The following is a 22,930-nucleotide window of genomic DNA, read 5'->3' on the forward strand; positions in this document are numbered from 1 at the left end:
TAAATTTGTCCCCCACTCACCAGCTGTCTGACACTGCAAATGCCCCCATCTAGCCAACGTCTAAAGGCTTTAAGGTCTAATCCAGGAGGGAAGCAGCTATGTGCCAGGAAGGATGTATACAAAGAGGATCTGGTGGACATAGAGGGGGATTTCCTAAGGGACTTCCATGAATGGAGGTTGGGCCCTATAGTGGGGTGATCGAGACTAGGAGGAGAGGGGAGCCATGGGGCTAAGTAGACCAGCATCTATGGACCCACTGAAGGTTCATTCAAAACAGAGTATCCATATTTCAGAGTTATTAACTTTAATTGTAATAACAGATGTTACCCCTTATTTGCTTTATGAAATTATTGCTGTAACTATGTTTATTGTAAAATCTAGAAATACATACCTTGAGCTTTAATTAGTTCATGGAAAGGATAGGTGGATTTTGCCCTAATCTTATCAGGTGCATGAGATCTGAATTAGAAACAAACAACTGTGAATAATATCAAATAACTATTTATTAATATTTGATATCCATCAATAAAATATCAGGTGTCCACCTGCCAATAACAGTAGAATATCACATCTGTTAAAATATCATAATAAAATGTCTAGCTTGTATTTTACAACTTTAAGAATTGTGTATGCCACATTTTGCTCCAATCGTGTGTGTGTGTTTTGGAAATATTATGTAGAACAGAGGTGGCCAAACCGATCCTCGAGATCTACCAACGGTCCACGTTTTCCAAATCACCTAGCTGGTGCAGAGCTGTAGTCATTACTGTCACATTTTCAGCCCTGAGCTGGGTGGAAGGGGTTGAAGGGGCAGATGTATTCAGCCTTAACAAGAGATAAATGCAAGGGTGATAAGGAGAGATAAAAGTCCAGCCAATTAGCTCCTTACTGACTTTTTACAAACACAGCCTGTAACATGGCAGTTAGCAGGTGATTGGCTGGACATTTATCTCTCCTTATCACCCTTGGATTTATCTCTTGTTAAAGCTTAATACATCTGCCCCAATGAACCATAAAACCTAGGTTATGCTATATGTCACTGGCTGTCATGTATCACCATTTCTCTCTCACTGTACCGAGCCTTCTATCCCCTGATTGCTTTATTCACTCTCACCCTCCCACTAAAATGGACAATAGATTAAAGTATAAGTAAAAATCACCTGACCAGCCATTACGGTACTCTGCTGGCAAGAGTTGATATGGAAGGTTTCTAATTCAGAGCTCATGCACCTGATAAGATTAGCGCAAAATCAACCTATCCTTTCCATATATTAAAAAAACTTGATACCAAGATTTTATCAATATATTTAGGTGTGGGCACACCGACACACCAGGGAATGTGCTGCTATATTTTGTATATATCTTTTTGAAGCCAACAAAATATTGTGTGTATCGATTCAGTTCTTGATTTTGAGTTTGTATTTCATTTTAACTCTTTCTTACCTGATTGGGGCCAGATGCACTAAGGGCCTTATTCTAGTTCACTTTTTTTGACCAAATCCTTCTTAGATGGACAAAACCATGTGCACTGCAGGGGGAAGATTTAAAATGTGCAGAGAATTAGATTTGGGTGAGTTATTTTGTTTCTGTGCAGGGTAAATACTGACTGCTTTATTGTTACACTGCATTATAGATCTCACTTTGAAGTAAAACCCCACCCAAATCTAATTCTCTCTGCACAAGTAACATCTGCCCCATCTGCAGTGCACATGGTTTTGTCCATCTAAGAAGGATTTTGTCAGAGTGAACTAGAATAAGGCCCAAAGCTTCAAACGTGATAAACAGCCAGACAATCTGTTCCTACCTGTCATGTCACAGGCTGTGTGTGAAAAATGTCAGGTAGCAGCAGATTGGTTGGTTGTAAATCACTGTACTTTTTATCACTTTTGAAGCTAAGTGCATCTGGCCCCTGAGGATTGTGCACACAGCAAACCGACTTGACTAATCAGTGTGGATACACTTATAACGGTTTTCTTTGTTTAGTTCATTTGTTCAGATGCTTATGGCATATGCTCCTACTTGTTTTGTGACTTTGGCGATGAGTTTGAAGTGCTGGACACCACAGGTGAAGAACCCAAAGAGATCTTTATTTCCAACATTACACAGGTAAATACAGAGTTCTGAATAGTTATTTATGTATATGTTTTAAAAAATAATAAATAAAGCTTGATACCCCTTTCACACCAGAACATGCAGGAACCCACTCGGGAATACGGCCCTGGGATTATACCGGGGCATTCCCGGGTTGGCCTCTTTCACACCAAAAAAGTTCCTTCATTTTCTGGTGTGGGGAGGAGGCGGGCAGGACTCAGGAGGTGGGATTGTGGCGGAGGCGTGGACAGTACTCCTTTCGGGTTGCCGGTCCTCGGTGTAGGTCGGGGATCCACACAGGTGGCGTAGCTCTCCAGCTGCAGTGAGGGTGCCGGAGAGCTGAGTCCTCTTCATCCGCCGCCTGCGTGGATCCCCAGCCTGACTGCCCACACCGAGGACCGGCAACCTGGGTGAGTACCCCTACACCTTTCACACCAGCTGAAATCCTGGCAAATTTTTAGGGATTTTAGGATGGTCTGAAAGGGGTTTAAGTCAGATGCCCGTACACAAGGTGCAATTCATTTTCAATGCTGTTTTGATCGGGATCGACTCGCATTGTACACATTCGAATTTGACTATAGTACAGATATGTACTATAAAGTCTTGCCTGCACGTCTATTTTTCTATTCAATTGCAGGGCCACATATCTGCATCGAATGTGGCTGAATGCGTTCCATGTCTATAGTCTAAATCAGGCATGTCCAAAGTTGGCCCTCCAGATGTTGTGAAACTACACATCCCAGCATGCTTTGCCACAGTTTTGCTATTAGAGAATGCTAAAACTATTGCAAAGCATGCTGGGATGTGTAGTTTCGAAACATCTGGAGGGCCAACGTTGGAAATGCCTGGTCTAAATCGAATCAAAACCTAACCCTAATCGCACTGTGGACACCGTATGCTTTAGGGGGATGCAGTTAAAATCCCGGCGGTCGGGATCCCGGCGTTCAGAATCCCGACGCCGAAATCCCGACACTTTCTCCCTCCGTAGGTGTCCACGACACCCCTGGAGGGAGAATAAATAGCGTGCCGAGCGCAGCGAGGCTAGCCCGCAAGGGGGGGGCGATCCACGCCCCCCCTTGTCGGGATTTCGGCGGTCGGGATTCCGGCGCCGGGATCCCGACCGCCGGGATTTCATACTGAATCCGCTTAGACTGTACAATGGTGCTGTGTGATGCAATGCACATCCCTGTGGGCATCCGATCGCACAGCAAATAGTCTCTGCAGCCCGTGCAGGCACATGCGTTTGGAGGTGTACGCTTAGCCAGTATGTGGTTTATTCTAGTTCATTCTTTCTGACAAAATCCTTCTTAGATGGACAAAACCATGTGCACTGCAGGGGGGCAGATGTAACCGGTGCAGAGAGAATTAGATTTGGGTGAGTTTTTTTGTTTCTGTGCAGGGAAAATACTGACTGCATGATTTTACACTGCAATACAGATCTCACTTTGAAGAAAAACCCCACTCAAATCTAACTCTCTCTGCACAAGTTACATCTGCCCCACCCGCAGTGCACATGGTTTTGTCCATCTAAGAAGGATTTTGTCAGAAAGAATGAACTAGAATAACCCCCTATGTGTGCTTCTCCATGTTTCCATGTCTCCATGTTCACAGGTTACCAGAAGATCACATTCTCATTCTAAAATGACCCAAAACACCAGCTTTGTTTCTTTTCAGGGTGTTATTAACTTAATAAAATAAGATAATTGCTCAGTATCACATTACAGTGGCATAAGTATTTCTGACATTAGCTGTGCCATACTAATTCCCTGTGGAATTTTTTTTAGATGCTCAGCAATTATTAACCCACTTAATTCATATCATGGTTATTTGCTTAATTTATGAACACTCTCAAAGCAATGGCATAGTTATTAATTATATTAAAGTAAATCTATTTCCTATATGCATAATAGGTACTTGTTTAGTTTCATGGCGGCAGCATGGCCGACCGCTACTTCCGGGTTCGGCGCTCGGAAAACTATCTAAAATAAAGGCCATGGCAACGTGAATTATTTCATACCCCCACTATCCACGTTGGCATGGAGTTGATTTTAGATAGCGCAGTGAGCCCCGCAAGGGGACACAGACGCTGCTGCGACTGAGACTCTGCCGCCGTAAAACTAAACAAGTACCGCATAATATACTCCTAATTACTGGTATCTTCATTTTTTTCTTCTGTTGAAGATACTAATAACTGGTTTGTTTACTAGTTAAAGCAATCTGCTGGGGATTTTAGCTATATTCTACTTATTTGGGGAAAAACTTAGTCCTTCATTGTGAGTGCTAGATGAAGAACAATTAAAGTTTTCTGATGTTATTTGAGTTAGTATAGCCATTACACTGCCTGCTTAGCCATATGAAAATATTTTCTTGCCAGTCCAATCCCGGTGTGGTCACCTGCTTTGAGAACCTTCCTCACAAACTTGAATCTGGACAGTATGTAACTTTTCGTGAAGTGAATGGAATGGCGGTTTTAAATGGGTCCACACATCAGATTTCAGGTAAACTATGTCTAATGCATAATCTTGTGTATATTTTTGTGAATACTCACTCACACACATTGGCTTTGGATAGTGCTTTTCCCAAAAAGCAATTTGCTCTCAGTCAAAACTCTCCTGCTCTGCTGAGCCTTGACATTTCACAGGAACTATAATCAGAGATTATCTTTCACAACCAGTCAGATTAAGCGCTACACAGCCAGCAACCTATTGAACATACCTAGTATTGTGTTAGCTTTTATGGCTACACTTCTGAAACAAGGAATCGCAGTAGGTCCGTATTGGTCTGACACTCCTTTAACAACAAAATTGGAGTAATGTCACTGGGCCCAGAACAGTTTAGATGAAGAAGTTGCTGTGGGAACATGGATGGATCATCAACACAATTAAAACCCATCTGGTGTTGTCTCACTGTTTACAATTCATTGGAATATATATATAGATATAGATATATAGATATATAGATATATATATATATATATATATATAGATATATATATATATATATATAGATATATATATAGATATATATATAGATATATATATAGATATATATATAGATATATATATAGATATATATATATATATATATATATATATATATATATATATATATATATATATATATTACACAGACTCTAATTTCAATTTCACCAAATGGTACCAGTGAGGAATTCACTAGGAGCGTAAAAAAAATAGGTGCTTGCGCTGTGGGGACATGCCGAACAGTACCGCCAATAGTGGGAGGGCGCATGTCGCCAGGAAAGTGAAAGAACCCTCTCCCACATTGGCTTCAACAGGTATAACACATTCTTCTGATAAGTGGACCCACTTTACCGCGAAACAGAGCACGTCCATACACCTATTGGACAAAGCCTGCACAACAATAATACATCTTCCCCTATGTGTTTTATCTCTGACGGCATGGAGATTGAGAAGCCATTTCAATGCTCCATTGTCTGATCCTTTTTAAGCTATTTCAAGATGTTCCTCTCAAGTGGCTTACAGGGGTATTATAGGGGGTGGGGACAAATGTATTTATTACAAGTTATTTATATAGCGCGCACATTTCGCAGAGCTTTACGGAGTATTTGAACATTCACATCAGAAAAAAACTAATCAGATTCTAGCTATCATTTTAATGAATGTACTTGATCAGGGGTAGGCAACTTTTGGCACTAATCCCACAGGTGATACTCCACAATGTTGTGAGTGCACTGCACTTCTTCCACCATCCAGCTCCACACTTTTGTCCCATACACCTTTCACACAGCCTTTTTCACCTCTATTATTGTTGACTTGACACAGATCATGGCTCTGTGCGAAAGGGTAAGTACAAAAACCCTGTACGAGTGACCCGGGAATACCATACACCTAGCTACTTGTGTTGGACTGTGGATGAGCCGGGTTATGGGGCAGTGTGAATATGTAACCTGAGTCCTTCAACTGTGGTACTGTTACCACTGTATAGAGGGCCGGCTCATTGGTGTTTGCAGATGTCCTATCCGGAGAAGCCTGGGCCCTGGGAAATCTGCCACCTAACATATATATATATATATATATTTTTTTTTTTTTTTTTTTTAATAATTATTATTTTTGTAAATACAGTATTTGTATATGTAGTAGTGTTGGAATTTTAGAAATGCTTTGTACGTACAATGTGAAATGTCTGGCACCCAAAAAAAAATATGTTGCCTACACCTGGACTATGATTGGTTACTACTGGTGTGTCCTCCTACATTATTGCTACAGTTGCGCCAAGCCTCTTACTTGGCACGCCAAATCCCATGCATCTTGACTTGTGCTGAGCATCTTTCTTGTGCATCTTGGTTGCAGTGGGATGTGACTATACCAATTTCATAAGCCTGCACTGATTAATTTGTCATGCAGCAGTTCTTATTATCTCTTTTTGTAATTTGTATTTTAGCAGTTTGAAGAAGGCTAATTTTATGCACTTGATCTTGTCTGAACAATTCCTTTGTCCCATATAATAGAACTCCTGTAATTCCCATTAGGCACATTTAGTAATAAAAGCTAAGCATGTACATGCTGTGCATATACTTCTAGAAAAATGTATAACAATACAAATGTCACTTTGACCATACGTATAGGCAAATGTAAAAAAAGAAAAAAAAAATTTCAAACCTGAAATGGTTTTGGTAGTCGTCACCTGCCTTTATCAGGTTGTACTATGACAACCATATAGAGAGCAATGTTAAAATCTAGGGGGGTATGCAATGTGGAATCACGGCTGTCGATCCCCGCCGACAGCTGTGATCCAGGCCCATTTGCGGTCAGATCGACCGCATAATGACAGACTGGATTCAATGTCCCGCCTGCCGATGGGTGCAAAGGGGGCGTGGCCGCGAAAACGGGCATGGATTGTCGATCTGTGGCCCGGATAACGACAATCCACGGCCGTTATCGGCAGGACGGGCCCGACAGGTTCTGAAGTCAGGCACGTTCTGCCGTGATCCCGCATCAATGCTGTCGTAATGACAGCATTGAATAGGGAGCCGCCGCTATTTCCCATGTCGGAAATAGCGGCGGCACATTGCATACCCCCCTAGTCTTTACTTGAAAACATAAAAAATTTAGGTAACCTAATTAGGTTCATAATATAAGTTCATAATATATATGGAATGTCAAGGGAAGGACCCTTTATTTATGTTTAAAATTATTTTTATTGTGATGTTTCTGTAGCAAATTAAAATTGAATGAATAGTACAAGAGACCCACGTGAGACCACATTGTCGTGCCTTTACAGCTCATAAAGAGCTACACGGATATTAATATGCATTGGATGCACATGCATAAAATGCAGACAAACGTTGATTTTATTTTTTGATCAGAGTGTATAATATAAACATACAAAATCAATGTCCTCTTTGAGATAAGAAATTACGGTACTTGTTTCCTAGCATGGCGCCCACGATTTTAATCTTATGCCATCGATGCGATGCGATCAAAACAATGATTTAATTGTACATGCACCCAGATGGGTGATTAGTATGTTATATGCACCCCCATTAACGCGGCGGTACACGTCCTCCGACCTTTTCATACCCCCACTATCCACGTCGGCGTGGAGTGGATTTTATATAGTGTGGCGAGCGTAGCGTGCCACCGAGCCCGAAGCGTGGCGAGCGCACTCGGATAACTTTGCATGTATTCCGCGTCCCCTCGTGGGGCTCGCCACGCTTCGGGCTTGGTGGCTCGCTGCGCTCGCCACACTATATAGAGTCAACTCCACGCCGACGTGGATAGTGGGGGTATGAAAAGGTCGGAGGACGTGTACCGCCGCCCCTCGTGGTCTCGCTGCGCTCGCCACGCTTCGGGTTGGCGTTGATAGTGGGGGTGGTGTTAACAATGGGGGTGCATTTAACATAGTAATCACCCATTAGGGTGCCTGTACAATTAGAAATCTCATCGCATGCCATTGTAATGGCATGCGATGCGATATTAAAATTGTACAGTGCGGCTCTTAGGACCCGAAAATCGGGTCCCATCGCATACCACTAATTAAGGTATGCGATGGGCGCCGTGCTAGGAAACAAGTACCGAAACTACCTAATCTCTAGTACCAGTGTTTATTCATACATCAAGGTAAAACACCCTTTTTTTTTCTCTCAAACCATTTTGATAATATCCATTAAGATACAGTTTGGGGTTAGTATTTTATTTTAAAACAACAGCATGCTGCACTGTACAATCAAAGGTTAGTGTTAGTTTGAACATTATAATGTTGTTGTTAAGAACTTTTTGTTTATTTTATAGTTACGTCACCGTATTCATTCAGCATTGGAGATACATCAAACCTGGATCCATACCAACATGGGGGAATAGCTCTACAGGTTAAAATGCCCAGGTCATTCAGCTTTGTAAGTAGTGCCTGATCCTCCGCAAAAAATGTTCATTGGTTAAAAGAAGAGGTTTACTCACCTATAATACCTTCATCCTGACACCTAACTGCAACTCCTAGAATTCCCTTTACTCCAGATCATCTGGCACTTACTGGTGTTTGGAAGAAGAAAATTGTTAATTCATTGTTCTGTCTTTGATATATTCAGAGAAACGTATTTAAGAGCATACAGTAGGAATATTAATTTAATGTTTAATATCTTGACAATTGATAACAAAGTGTATTTTTTCTTTTTCAGGAAAGACTGGAAAAACAGTTAAATGACCCGAAGTATCTGACTGCAGATTACAGCAAGCCAACGGTAAAATATAGATAGCTAGATATAGATATCTCTCTCTAGTTTTTTTTTTTTTTTCTTATAACTGTCATAACCTATTTTCCTTAATATCCATATGGGGACATTGGGCCCAATTCCGCTTCAGTAGTAGTGTGAAAATTCGCCAAACTGCAACTGCCGGTGGTATGCAGTGGCAGGAAGCACAATGCATGGCCACTCTGCATGTCGGTTACTGCACCTGCGATGTGACTGCAGTGCTATTAAGGTTATCCACCTTTTGGGTAACAGCATCTGCGTGTGACGCCGTGCCCAAACCCCACCCCCAATTTGCAGATGCAATATGCTGAAGCTGGTAAACCTATTTCTAACTGTCATTTGTAGCTCCAGGGTACTTGTATGCAAGCTATATAATGGGTGCTTGGCCATTGTAAGCATCAAGTTTAAATAAAAATAACAATTTAATAACACATTAAAAATACATATATTAGCATGCAATATCTACCTTTGTAGATGGCAGTGCAATAGGTCAGGTTTGAAAACCGTTTTGGTACTCTGTTGATTGAGGGACGGGATCAAAAAATTAAGCAGGTGGTCAAACTACTCTCCAACTGGTGATGGGTTTCTTCTCCAATATCAGGTCCAGCAACACCAACGCATTTCTCTGTATTTACTCACAGCTTTATCAAGGTGTATTAGACAGTGGGAAGATCCACTTTTTATACCTGACTTCCTGTATAGGAAATTTACATAAATTATTGATGCATACACTAAATTCACATAAAAAAACTGTTTTGCTTGCTCGGAGAAGATAGTACATAATAAACCTTTAATAGACATAATAAATACATCTATAACTTTATAAAATAACTTCAAGGGCTATATGTGTGACCTTTTATGGTTTTAATCACTTCCGGGTTGGCAATGTCCTATGGACTAGATATAGTCCACTATATTCTTTACTAAATCAGTTCTTACATATAATTATATTCCCCCAGTCACATTAATGCCTATGACTTTAGGGGATTGATTTTTAACTATGCCAATTATTTCAGATCGGTATTGTGACAATTAACAAAAGGGGCGGAGCGCTGCACTAAACCCCACTATTATTGTGACAATTAATGTTTTTATTTTGAATAAAATAAAAACATTAAATGTCATATAAGATGCATACACTTATTATTATAGATTAGCGCTGCTTCATTCTTGTTCTTTCTTGCTTTTCAATAATTTTGGAATTGTCCACCCCCTGAAGCAGCTGCTTAATAAGCAACAACCCATATAGAGGTGCTCTTATAATTAGCTTGGTAACTGTAGTTTCATCTGTGCTGATTGTAATACATTTTAGCTTAATGCCTTGAATGATAAACTATTCTTTTTATCTGGTCTTCAGGCACCGCTGAGCATCCACACAGCACTGTTAGCATTGGATCATTTCCAGGAGAAGCACAATCATCTGCCAAACATAGGGTATGGTTACTGGTCCCTGGCTCTAGAGAGACTTGTGCAACTTTTTTATGTACAAAGCTTTTTATTACATTTTCAGTTGCACACAGAACAATGTATTTGCACACTAGTTGATAATTATGATCTGTTTGTAAGTCAGCATAAATCCAGTAGAGGAGGAGAAGAGCAAGGGGTTGATTTGTATGGGCACCCTCTATTCATATATTCGTAAACCGTAACTTTTTATTCAAGAATTATTGAATAAAAAATCCTTTTGTTTATTGGGGGCCATAGGTGAAATGAATGGGTTAAATTCACAGACCAACAATTACACACATTAATGGTGTTCTAGAAGGAAATATATTTGTGACTGAAGAAACTCAAATTTTTAAAAAGCCAGTTCAGTCTCATATCCAACTGTAATATAGTACTTTGTTTCCTTTGTACCTAATTGACCAGTGATCCCAGTGCAGCAATGCTAACCACTGTGCCCCTGGCAGATTTGATAGTTTTATATGCCTTACAATTATGAATACTTTCTGCAAGCAGCAGGGACAGTTTCCTAATCTGTATTAGTACAGTAGAAAAGTTAGCAGTTTCCTAATGGGAACCATATTTTTGCATTCTGACAAAAATGACCAGCTTGTAATAATTTCACTAATATCCACAGTATCTTATTTAACCGTGTTTCTAACAAAGTAGAATCATTTTTAAAATGTTGAAAAATGAAAGCTGACTATTCACATAAGTGAATCCTTCTGGTATGAAAGGCATGGTAGAAGGAAATAAACAGCTAATAGCTCCGTTATCCAACCTGGGAGGAGACAACATTGCTTTTTCCAGTATTTGAGACAGAAGTTGGTTATTTGATGTATTACCAAATCTCTCCATGTCCTTCTATTTGTCACAAGATTCCCTTTTCACCAGACTAGTGCTCTCATGGTCCTGCTATCTGGTTAATGTCAGATTCTTGTTTTGTAGGTGCCTTCAGGATGCTGAAGAAATGCAAAATATCGCAGCATCTGTAACTGAAAATCTACAGAGTAAAGTAAGTGTCATAGCCTAAAGCTTCTCAGTAAAATGCTTTATATATTGTTTGGTAGCTAAAAAAAATTATTTTGTATGCACAATTCAAAATGAAGCATTTATGTGGGCAGGCGGACTTGGGTGCTGTGCACTACCTGTCGAGCAGGGAGACGGAGTCTGACCTTGTGGATTTGGCATGGACCCAGACATTGACAGTCTGTGTCCAATTTGGTGCCGCTACTTGTGCTTCGTGAAAGACTTAGGGGGGTATTCAATGTTGGGTCACTACTTTCGGGCTGGCCCAACAGCCTTGACCATGTCCCATTCTCGTTCTGCTTGACTGAGAATTTGCAGGCAGGACGAGAGGAGGGGGGTGTGGTCGTGAGAACTCGGCAATTCCCGACCGTTCTCGGCAGAACGAGCCCGACTGCTTGTGAAGTCGGGCTCGTTCTACTGCGATCCCCTGTTCAATGCTGTCGAGGAAGACCGCATTGAATAGGGCCCCGCAGCCATCTCCCCCGTTGGGAGATGGCTGCGGGAGATTGAATATCCCCCTTAGCGCTGGACAGGATTTTTCTCCACCTGATCCAGTCTGAGACTGGTAGATGAAGTTCTACCAGATGCCTGAGTGCTGGGCATCCTTTCCATAGATGACATACGGTAATCATTCTTTGAGGCCCAGGGACCTTCCTTCTGACAGATTCTGTGTCTTTGGGCCTCAAATTCCAGGGCTTGGGTCAATTATTTTTTTGAATGAATCTCTCATTTTAGTGTACAGCATGAAGACCAATACATTTTTGTTACCACACAGGCGCATACCTTTTGGATGCATACTGTACCTTTTTATTACCAGTTAATAAACCACATTGAAGAATGTGTAGCTACATTATGTCATTTATTTTATACTGTATGTATCTTTTAACATTTTCACAATTTATGTCTATCTACTTTTTCAAGTATGAGGGTGGAACGGTTTCATTCTTTGTGTGGATGATAAGTTTTATGTTTTTTTTCTTAATGTTTCCATTTTTTTTTTCTTTCTTTATTTTGTTTTCATGAATGCAGCCGCTGCTTGAAAAGGACTTGGTGAAGTGGTTGTCCTGGACAGCACAAGGTTTTTTGGCTCCCCTTGCTGCAGCAATGGGTGGGATTGCCAGCCAGGAAGTCTTGAAAGCGGTGACAGGAAAGTTTTCTCCTTTACAGCAATGGGTGCGTCATTTTATTTTTATTAGGATATTCTTTGTTTTCTTTTTCTGCTGTGAATTCATGTTTTATTATTTTTTATTGTGTATTGGAAAATGTAGGAGATCAATGTGCATTTGATTTTATTTGATCTAGTCATTTCAAGTGGTAAAATATATTTCCTCTGCCTCCGCCATGGCAGCCATCAAGAATGGGTATCTCCCTGCTGGGTAGTGCTTTGGAAAGGAAAAAAAGACCTCTGGCTCCTATAAGAAGGCTCCTCCTCCGAACACCAGTGTCTTTTTTTCCTTTCCGGGTAGTGCAGTGCATGTGGACACCAGCTCACCTGGTAGAGACTGTCGCTCCCTGCAGCAGCTCTGGCTTCATGCAGAGGAGGAAGGAGTGTAAACTCCGTAAATGCCGAATGCGGGCCCCATGGGGTAGCTATGCGGCGACGTCCGGGGGGAAGTATGCGGTGGTCAGACGCTGATGTGGCCGGCATGCTTCCTCTGTCCTGGCTCTGTGCTAAGGGCGGGCGCCGAGTAGTGCGCGCGGCGTGTACACAGTGGAAGCGCGTCATTAGGGCGCGACTTCCGGTACGCGTCAGGTCTTAGGGAGCCGGCGTTGTGTCACGCTGGTCTGAGGTCTCGGCGGCACGGCAAGTGGCGGCTAGCAGACCGGGCGTGTGGCAGCGCGGTGAGGCCTACTAGTGTACTTTCCGCTGTTTTGTACTAAGGAGGTAAGTTACAAAGGCCGGTTCTCGGCAGCGCAGTTGTGCTTAGCAATGGTATACTTAAGGTATTGGGGTTAGCAGTGCTAAATTGGATGGTGTGTATTATTTCAGAAGCGCACTACTCATAATGGAGGAAGACAGACAGTCTGGGGCGAAAACAGGGTGAGCAGCATATGGTGTAGGGTGTCCACAGGGTGTTATGTGTTGTAGTGACGGTAGTGACTGGTGATGATTTATTTTAGGTCAGAATCTAGTAAGGACAAAGGGAAAAGCAAGCAGAAAAAAGTGGTGCTCAGCAAATGTACAGCATGTGATAAAACGCTGCCGGATAAGCATATAGGAACTATATGTGAAGGATGTAAAGCGTCTCAGATGTTTTCCCCGGCTCAAATGTCAAGCTTAGTACAGATGCTAAAAACAGCCCTGGCTGATACTTTTGCACCTAAGGAGGATTCAGCTAAGACGCCCATCAAGCGGAAAAGTTTTGTGTTGAATGAGGATACTGATTTGCCGGGTCAGTCGGCCGGACCTAGTACGCTTGGAGGGGGTTTGGATGATGAAGAGGAAGAGGATACAGGTCTAGACAGATCTGATTCAGACTTTAATGCCGACATGGTCGACAACCTGCTGGTCCGGATTTATAAGGCATTGGATATTGAGGACAAGCAGGAGGATGTGAGCTTGCAGGAGATGCTTTTTAAAGATAAAAAGCAGAAAACTAAAACTTTTCCCCTGTCCCAAACTCTGAGGGACATAATAGAAGAGGAATGGAAGCAGCCGGATAAAAGAGTGGCTATTCCGGGGAAGGTTAACAAGATGTACCCTTTCGACAAGGCGCAGGTGCTCTCGTGGGAGGAGGCACCGAAGATAGATGCAGCAGTGGCAAGGCTGTCAAAAAAGACGACATTGCCACTAGAAGAGGCCAACGCTTTTAAGGATCCAATGGATCGTAAAATTGAATTGGGCCTAAGAAAGCAACATCTAATCTCAGGGGCTTCTCTTAAAGCAGCATCAGCAATGGCGGTAACTTCCAGGATAGTAAGAGGCTGGTGTCAGCAACTCGAGGGAGACATTTTGGATGAACTAGCAAGTTCTGAACTGTTAAAAGTGGTCCAGGATGTGCAGCTGGCAGTGGAATTCATCTGTGAAGCGTCTATGGACGCGGTAAGATTGTCAGCCAGAGCAGGGGCCGCGACAGCGGCAACAAGAAGGGCCCTATGGTTGAAACCATGGGCAGCGGACGTGCAGTCCAAGAATAAACTCCTGTCCATGCCGTTTCAAGGGGACTACTTGTTCGGCAAACAATTGGACGAGCTTGTGGCTAAAATATCAGGAGGGAAGTCGGTTTGGCTTCCTCAAGATAAAGGGGGTAGACGAATTCCCCCAGCCAAGTTCGGGAGATTTCAGCCTCAAGACTACAGAGAGTCACGGGCTTATAGACCAGGTAGACCCTATAGAAGGGGATCCTGGGTATCACGGGGCAATTTTCGGGCCCAAAGAAATCGAGACAAATTCTCCTCCAAGAAGGAGTCACAGTGACGTCAGGTCACAAACAGTAGGGGCCAGGTTGCTGAAATTTGCAAGCGTCTGGTCCAGGACCACTGGGGACAAGTGGGTCCAAGAGATAATTTCCTCCGGGTACAAAGTGGAGTTCAACAGAGTTCCCGGAGAGTTTTTTGTTCAGTCTCCAATTCCCAAGAACAGGGAAGAGAGAAAAGCCTTAGTGGCAAGTTTGCAAGAAATGCTGGAACAGGAAGTAATCAGCATTGTGCCAGAAGGGCAAGAATTTCGGGGATGTTTCTCCCGCTTCTTTGTTGTAAAGAAAGCAACAGGAGGATTTCGTACCATTCTAGATCTGAGGCGACTCAATCAGTTCATAGAGGTGAAATCTTTCAAAATGGACAGTATCAAGTCAGTAATTCTGGATTTAAGTCGGGAAGACTTTATGACGTCAATAGACCTCAAAGACGCCTATTTGCATGTCCCAATCTGCATAAGCCATCGAAAATATCTGAGGTTCAGGCTGATGGGCAAGAGTTACCAGTTCAACGCCCTACCATTCGGGCTAGCAACATCCCCAAGAACTTTTTCCAAGGTGCTAGTTGTGTTGATAGCCGCACTAAGACAGACAGGAATAAGATTATTTCCTTACCTCGACGACATTCTAATAGTCGCAGATTCCGAGGAGAAAGCCCAGGAACACACAGACAGAGTGGTGCAGTGTCTGGTGGAACACGGATGGCTGGTGAATTACAGGAAAAGCCAACTGACCCCCACTCAAGAAATAACATACTTGGGAGTGGTGATAAATACAAAGGAGCAGAAAATCTCTTTAACAGAGGTCAGAAGAGAAAAACTAATTCACCAAGTAAAAAACCTAAGAAGAAAACGCACTGCATCCTCACGAGACTACATGGAAGTGCTAGGCCTCATGGCATCAGCAATAGAGGTAGTTCCTTGGGCAAGATTCCATACAAGAAAACTGCAGAGCTGCTTCCTTTTACAGTGGAACAAAAACTCAAAAGACTTGTCCCAAAAAGTAATCCTGTCAACAAGGGCCAGACAAGACTTGGATTGGTGGACAGCAGAAAGCAGGCTAACAGCAGGGAGATATTTTGGCATAAGGCCACAGGTGACGCTGACCACGGACGCCAGCGAAGTAGGCTGGGGAGCTACCTGCAATTATCAGGTGGCTCAAGGAAGGTGGCAACAAGACTGGAAAGAAGCTCACTCCAATCTGCGAGAAATGGAGGCAGTGGTCAGAGCCTGCAGGTGGTTCCAGAACCAACTACAAGGTGCAGAACTAATCGTGAGGACCGACAACCAGGTGGTAGTGGCCTATGTGAATCGACAAGGAGGCACACGAAGCAGAGCATTGATGGAGGTGGCCACCAAACTGTTCGAGTGGGCAGAAACCTGGGTGTTAAGCATCACGGCAGTTTACTTGGCGGGGAAGGAAAACGTGGTGGCAGATCAGTTAAGCAGGGTGGAATGTCTGCCAGGAGAATGGGGTCTCAACCAAAAGGTCTTCGAAGAGCTGGTGCAAAGGTGGGGATGCCCACAGGTAGACCTTATGGCAACGTCGGTAAACAAAAAAGTAACCAGATTTTTTGCCAGGTTCTGGGAGCCGCTGGCAGAACAAATAGACGCCCTGTCGGTGCCCTGGGACGTAGAGAGGGCCTATGTTTTTCCCCCGATACCAATAATTCAGAAATTACTAAAGAAACTGCAGAGGGAGAAGATCGAGGTAATAGCGGTCCTACCATACTGGCCTCGCAGAGCGTGGTTCAATACAGTCCAGAAATTGGCGATAGACGATCCGTGGAGGTTACCCTCGATCAAGGACCTACTGGTACAGGGAGAAGTATGCAAGGAACAACCGGAATCGTGGAAACTGACGGCTTGGCTGCTGAAGTCAGGAGTCTGAAAGCTAAAGGCTTCAGTGAAGGAGTAGTGGAAACCTTGCTGAAAGCAAGAAAGCCGGTAACCATGAAGATATACTATAGGGTTTGGAAGAAGTACGCGTATTGGGCGAAGGAGAATAAGAAAAATCCTCGCAGTGTGGTCACCATACTGTCTTTTTTGCAAGAAGGTTTAAGAATGAATCTCTCCCCGAGTACTCTGAAAGTACAGGTCTCAGCAATATCATGCATATTGGATTGGGACATAGCTAGGAATAGATATGTACAAAGATTCATGCAAGCGGTAAGAAGAATTAAACCGAGGGTAAGAAGTCCGGTACCTTCGTGGGACTTGAATCTAGTACTGGGGGTACTAACAGAAGCTCCGTTTGAACCACTACAAGAAGTAGCCTTAAAATTTCTGTCGTGGAAAGTATTATTTCTAGTGGCCATGACCTCAGCTCGTAGAATTTCAGAACTCCAAGCATTATGGATAAAAGAGCCATATTTCAGAATGTATACGGATAAAGTAGTCTTAAGGACAAACCCGCTGTTTGTGCCAAAGGTGGCATCAGAGTTTCATATCAACCAAGAGATCATATTGCCCACGTTCTGTGCAAATCCGGCGAACAGCAAAGAAAGCAGGTTACATTGTCTGGATTTGGTCAGAGCCCTGTCCATTTACAAGCAAAGGACGGCCGAATTCCGTAAAACAGACAACCTATTTGTATTATCAGAGGGAGAAAGAAAGGGGCAAAGAGCCTCTAAACAGACTTTATCAAGGTGGATTAAAAGCTGTGTTCGACAAGCATATGTCATAAGACAACAAGAGCCACCAGAAGGTTTTAAAGCACACTCAACGCGGTCAATGGCGTCATCATGGGCAGAGAAGGGATCTGCATCACTAACAGAAATTTGCAAAGCCGCAGGGTGGTCCTCAGCGCACACGTTTACACAGCATTACAGAGTAGACGTCTGGTCTTCCGCAGATGCTAAGTTTGGGAGGAAGATCCTGAGCGCAGCAGTGGATTGAAAATGAAGAAACGTTTTTTTGAATTAGACATTATAGGGCCGGTGGCCTATTCCTAAGTTATACGTGAGTATACCCTCCCTATGAAATACAGTACTGCTTGGGTACGACCCATTCTTGATGGCTGCCATGGCGGAGGCAGAGGAAATACCAGATTATTACCTGGTAATGGGTTTTCCTCTACTCCGCCATGGCAGCGGTATTTCCCTCCCTTGAGTGAACGCTCAGGATAAGGGGGGGTGTATGTGGAATAATGATGTTCGTTTGTTTTAAAGCTGAAGAATATAAGACACTGGTGTTCGGAGGAGGAGCCTTCTTATAGGAGCCAGAGGTCTTTTTTTCCTTTCCAAAGCACTACCCAGCAGGGAGATACCCATTCTTGATGGCTGCCATGGCGGAGTAGAGGAAAACCCATTACCAGGTAATAATCTGGTATATTCCAAATGACAACATGACCGATGTACATTACGACCTAGAACAACCTTCTCTTCATTTCGTTCTGGTTACACATTTATTTATTTATTTACAGTTTCTTATATAGCGCAGCAGATTCCGTTGTGCTTTACAATACACATCAACTTTTCATGCTTTTTTTTCTTCACCAAAATCTCTAATGTCAGTAGCAGAGGATGTGGATGGCTGACCGATAATATCTAGTTACTCAATAGTTTGAATCCAAAATTTAAAACCTGCGTTAGTTAAACATTGAGTATTAATTATTTTCGACTTTTTAATGTTTTATAATCCACATGGCCTCATGCGGTGGTACACGCCACACTAAGCCACACTTGCAGACGGTTTCATGTGTAAACATTTTCCATGTCAACATTTTATTCTGTCGAACTTTTGTCACTGTCACACTAATGCAACTTTTGGTGTCAACCTTTTTTAACTTTCTAACTAGACATTGTCTTTGATGTTTGCCATACACTAATAGCAGACATGCTGAATTTTTGCTTCAGGTGTGAAACATTTCCTAACTTTTATGCACTGACCTGAGACTTGTTCTATTTTGTTGTTTATCAATACTTAGTATAAAAGATTTTCATTTTCTGTTTTAGTACTTAATCATATATTGTCATTTTTGCTCCTCAGCTCTTTCTTGATGCCATGGACATTGTCAACTCATTAGAACAGATTAGTCGAGAAGAATTTCTTCCTAGGTACGTTCTACCCTTTAAAAATGCACACACCCACCTGCATATGCATCACTTGAGTATTTCTCATGCTTTTTCTAAATATGTTTGTCATCCCATGGCCAAACTGGAACACCGGGGTATGGAGTGTGGTGACGAGCTTAGCAAAAGTTAAATGCCTTAAGTAGACTACAGCGGTAGCTTTGCTACAACCAGCCTTTGTGTCTTCTATGATCTGGAGTTGCAGTAGTGAGGAAAGGGAGCATTCAGTCTTCATCACTGGATACAAAAAAGTGATGTTCATCGTAGGTGCTGATCAGTGAGGAGGCCTTGGTTAGACGAGATATATCGCTGCAGTTACAGTAGCTGAATCACTACATCACATCTAAAAATGTTCCATTTAAAATTGAAATCTGCCTCATGCTTAATCAGTAGCCTTTGCCTAAAGTGAACACTAGGAGCAAAGCATCTAATATATAGAGGACAGTGGAGGAGTCAGAAGAAAAAGTTGCTGTCTTAGCTGCTCTACACTAGGCACGTTGGGGATAAGAGGACAATCTCGTGGATAGCAGCCCTCCTTGGTGCTGGGTTCTAGGGTAGGTGGCATCCCATCAGCACTTCTTACCAAATAATTTTCTGTTAGGTAAGCCCAACCAAAAAACATTACAGTAGCTTTCTTTGAGAGCATCTAGTACTCTTCAAGAAAGTACTGGTGAGGTGTTTTGGGATGCTAGCTTTTGTTGGGTAGTCCCTTTTCAGTCTAGGTCTTCTACAGATCCACAACCTCTTGTTTTGTGCTTCTGCAGCTGTTTTCTACTTTTATTCCCTCATTTCTTTCTATCCATAGGAGTAGAGCCATGTACAGGCCAAACCTGTAGTATGATCAGTGGAAAAAGTTTGTGCCAATTTGAGATGTTTACTGTGTGTTTTTTTTTTTTTACCCAATCTGGGTAAGATTCTGAGTGCATCATTAAGTTGCAAGACTATGGCCAGTATTCAATGAGAAAAATTTGCCTTGTTTTATGGCGAGTTTGTGCTATTTTCGCGTTGGAAGGAGCATTTTGCTCTCCAAAAGTGAACCACCCTATTCAATGTGATATTTTCGCCGTCTTTTTAAGTGATTTTCGCCGTGTCTCTCCGTGTAGCAATTCTCCATCTTTTCATGGAGAACTGGAATGTGAACTTTTAAACTAAAAGGTTTTTGTTTTTTTAATTTTGGTGTCAAAAAATCAGGATTTTTTTCATTCATGCCAATGGTGGTCACTGGGACAGTGGGGTGTGGGTGGAGCTTCAGCTACAGGCACCAAGTAGAATAGAGTTCTTCAAGTGCAGCCCAGGCTCCTCCTCCTCCACGCCCCTACAGGCTTCAGTTGTTTCTTGGTGCCTCAAGGCACAGGTACCATGGGACAGGGCTCCGTGCCCTGTCTGATATCTTCATTTTTATTTTTTCTCTTTTTACACGGAGACAGCGTTACGCTGCTCCCCTGTGGCTGGCAGCGGCGCGCTGACTTCCATAGCCAGACCCGCCGCTCTCCTCATGACACGGAGGATGCCGCGCTCCACCACAGGTAAGCGGGCCCTCCATGTGAGGTGACGCGCGCACCAGGTTCAGGTGCGCACCGCTAGCGGTCGAGTCACCGGGCGGGGTGCAGCCCGGGTGACCCTGGCAGTGGCACCCAGTCTTTTCTGCGCGGCCACTAGACCACCAGGGAGCCGTACTGTGGAACGCCATTTGGGTTAATGGCGCAGGGCACTGATGGTTCCAGGGGAGGCGGGACCTTGATCCACAGCTCCCCGCCTCCACGCTCAGAGCGGCATAACGCTGGTTTCCCGCCTGAGCTTAGCTTCCCCACGCCCCAGCAGCGTACTGAAGACGCCATTACGCGGGACTACACTGTGGGAGAAGTGCACCAGAATCCCTGCTCCTCTACACGCTACAGGAACAGGTTTTTCAGCAGCCCTCTGTACCTCAGTATTTAGCTGAGAGTCAGAGAGTATAGTGTCTTTTCCTACTGTCATCCATCTGTATACCTTTATAGTTTCAGAGGGTGTTACTGTCCACTGTATTATTGTTACTCAGTGCACACAGGGCCTGTCTGTGTTAACATGTCACAGAAAAACCCCAAAGCAAAGCCAGCTAGGGATTCACCTAAACTGCATGCTTATACATGCGCTAACTGTAAGGAGAATAATTCCTCCATACAGGAGCAAGCTGGTTTGTGTGAACGCTGTTCTGCACAGGACTCCCTGGGGGGCCCCTCAGTCCTAACACATGGGGAACCCAGTTGGGCTTCCACTCTCTCAGCATAGCAACTCAGTTAGCTGCAAACAGAGAGTCTGCTGCGCAGCCATTGCCAGCTCAGCCTGCTGTTGCTGCATCAGAGCCATCCTGGGTACAGGGTTTATCCTCCTCTGTTCAGGATTTAGTCCAGGTGTCTGCTTCTCTGCAGTCTGCATTGAGGGCTCCACCTAAACGCAAAGCACAGGCCCCTTTAGCTTCTAATCAATCAGATGATGGGGATGACTTGGACGACCAGGTGCGGGTCGACACAGACGATGATCCTGACATAGATGATGTCGACATAGATGAACCTGACAAGGAGGAAAGGATGACCCAGTCCAGAGTAGACTCCTTAGTTAAGGCTGTTAGGATGTCTCTCAATATACAGGACACCCAGGCCACAACACCTGACACACTTCTTTTTAAGAAGAAAAAGAAGGAGTTGGCTCTTTTTCCCCTTAAATTCAGACTTAAATGAGGTTTTATCTGAGGCGTGGCAACACCCTAACAAAAAGTTTTTAGTGTCCAAACGCCTGATTTCCTTCTTTCCGTTCGCGCCAGCGGACCGTAAGAAATGGGAGGAGCCTCCACAGGTTGATGCTCACGTGGCCCGCCTAGTTAAGGCTACTACCCTTCCCATTCCTACAGTGGCCTCTCTTAAGGATCCTACTGATAGGAAGATTGAGCACTGCCTAAAGTCTGTGTTTTCCAATGCTGGCGTGTCAGCAAGACCGGCTATGGCTTCAGCCTGGGTGGCAAAGGCAATTGCAGCTTGGGCTGACTCCCTACAGGAGCAGATATCCTCAGGTACACATCGCTCTGAATTGTTATCAACGGTGGACCTCATTAGGGAAGGGGCCACATACCTGGAAGAGGCAGCGATAGATGCAGCGGCCCTCTCCTCAAAAATTTCTGCCTCTTCAATTGCTGCCCGGCGTGCACTGTGGCTGCGCAATTGGAATGCAGATTCTGATTCCAAAAAGGCATTAGAGGCCCTTCCATTTTCAGGGGAGGTACTGTTCGGCTCTGAGCTGGACAAGATTGTAGCCACCATTGCAACGTCCAAAACAGCTTTTCTGCCTTCGGCACCAGCTAGGCCTAGATCTCAGTCCTTTCGGACCTTCCGTCCACAGGGGAGACCCAGGGGTCAGCCTTCATCAAGGGCGCAGCCCGCCACAAGGCGTCCATCCGCTCCCAAGACCAAACAGTCCTGGGCGGGTCGCCGTCAGGCCCCAAAACAGGCCGACAAGCCCTCAGCATGAGGATCAGGCGGCCCACCGACCACAGGTGGGCGGTCGCCTGTTGTCATTTGCCGGGGTTTGGCATGCTACTACCACCGACAGGTGGGTAAACACCATAGTGGCCCAGGGTTACTCCCTCTCTTTTCAGGGGCGTCCGCCATCTCGGTTTTTCACAACAAGCATGCCCCGGGAGAAGGACAGAGCGGCTGCTCTGACCAGCTCCATTCACTCCCTGCTGGCAGCAGGGGTCATAGTGCCTGTCCCACTTTCTCAGCGAGGAGCAGGTTTCTACTCAAGCCTGTTCCTGGTGACAAAGCCGGACGGGTCATTCCGACCCATCCTCAACTTGAAGGGCCTGAACAAACACCTCTGCATTCCCAAGTTCAGGATGGAGTCCCTCAGGTCTATCCTGCAAGCTCTGGAGCCGGGGGACTTCATGGCATCCCTGGACATCCAGGATGCCTACCTCCATGTGCCAATTCGGTCGGACAGCCAGTGCTACCTCAGGTTTGCGGTCAAGAGCAACCACTACCAGTTTATAGCCCTCCCCTTCGGGCTGTCGACCGCGCCGCGAATCTTTACAAAGATTATGGCCACCATGGCAGCGGCCCTGAGGGCCCAGGGCGTTCGTCTACTACCGTATCTGGACGACCTCTTGATACTAGCTCA

The 22,930-nt window shown here is 44.0% G+C and overlaps 1 protein-coding gene across 1 annotated transcript in view; it reads left to right on the plus strand.

Annotated features, from left to right (window-relative positions):
* UBA6 (ubiquitin like modifier activating enzyme 6) overlaps positions 1-22,930 on the plus strand; it is an 88,807-nt gene that overhangs the window by 11,847 nt on the left and 54,030 nt on the right. Inside the window, exons 7-14 of the mRNA XM_083176240.1 lie at positions 1,984-2,106; positions 4,466-4,589; positions 8,364-8,467; positions 8,747-8,809; positions 10,179-10,255; positions 11,213-11,279; positions 12,323-12,466; positions 18,699-18,766. Coding sequence (XP_083032366.1) covers positions 1,984-2,106; positions 4,466-4,589; positions 8,364-8,467; positions 8,747-8,809; positions 10,179-10,255; positions 11,213-11,279; positions 12,323-12,466; positions 18,699-18,766 — 770 coding nt within the window. The remainder of the gene's footprint in view (positions 1-1,983; positions 2,107-4,465; positions 4,590-8,363; positions 8,468-8,746; positions 8,810-10,178; positions 10,256-11,212; positions 11,280-12,322; positions 12,467-18,698; positions 18,767-22,930) is intronic.

This window comes from Crinia signifera, chromosome 1, assembly GCF_055691185.1.
Source record: "Crinia signifera chromosome 1, ASM5569118v1, whole genome shotgun sequence".
NCBI lineage: Eukaryota > Metazoa > Chordata > Amphibia > Anura > Myobatrachidae > Crinia > Crinia signifera.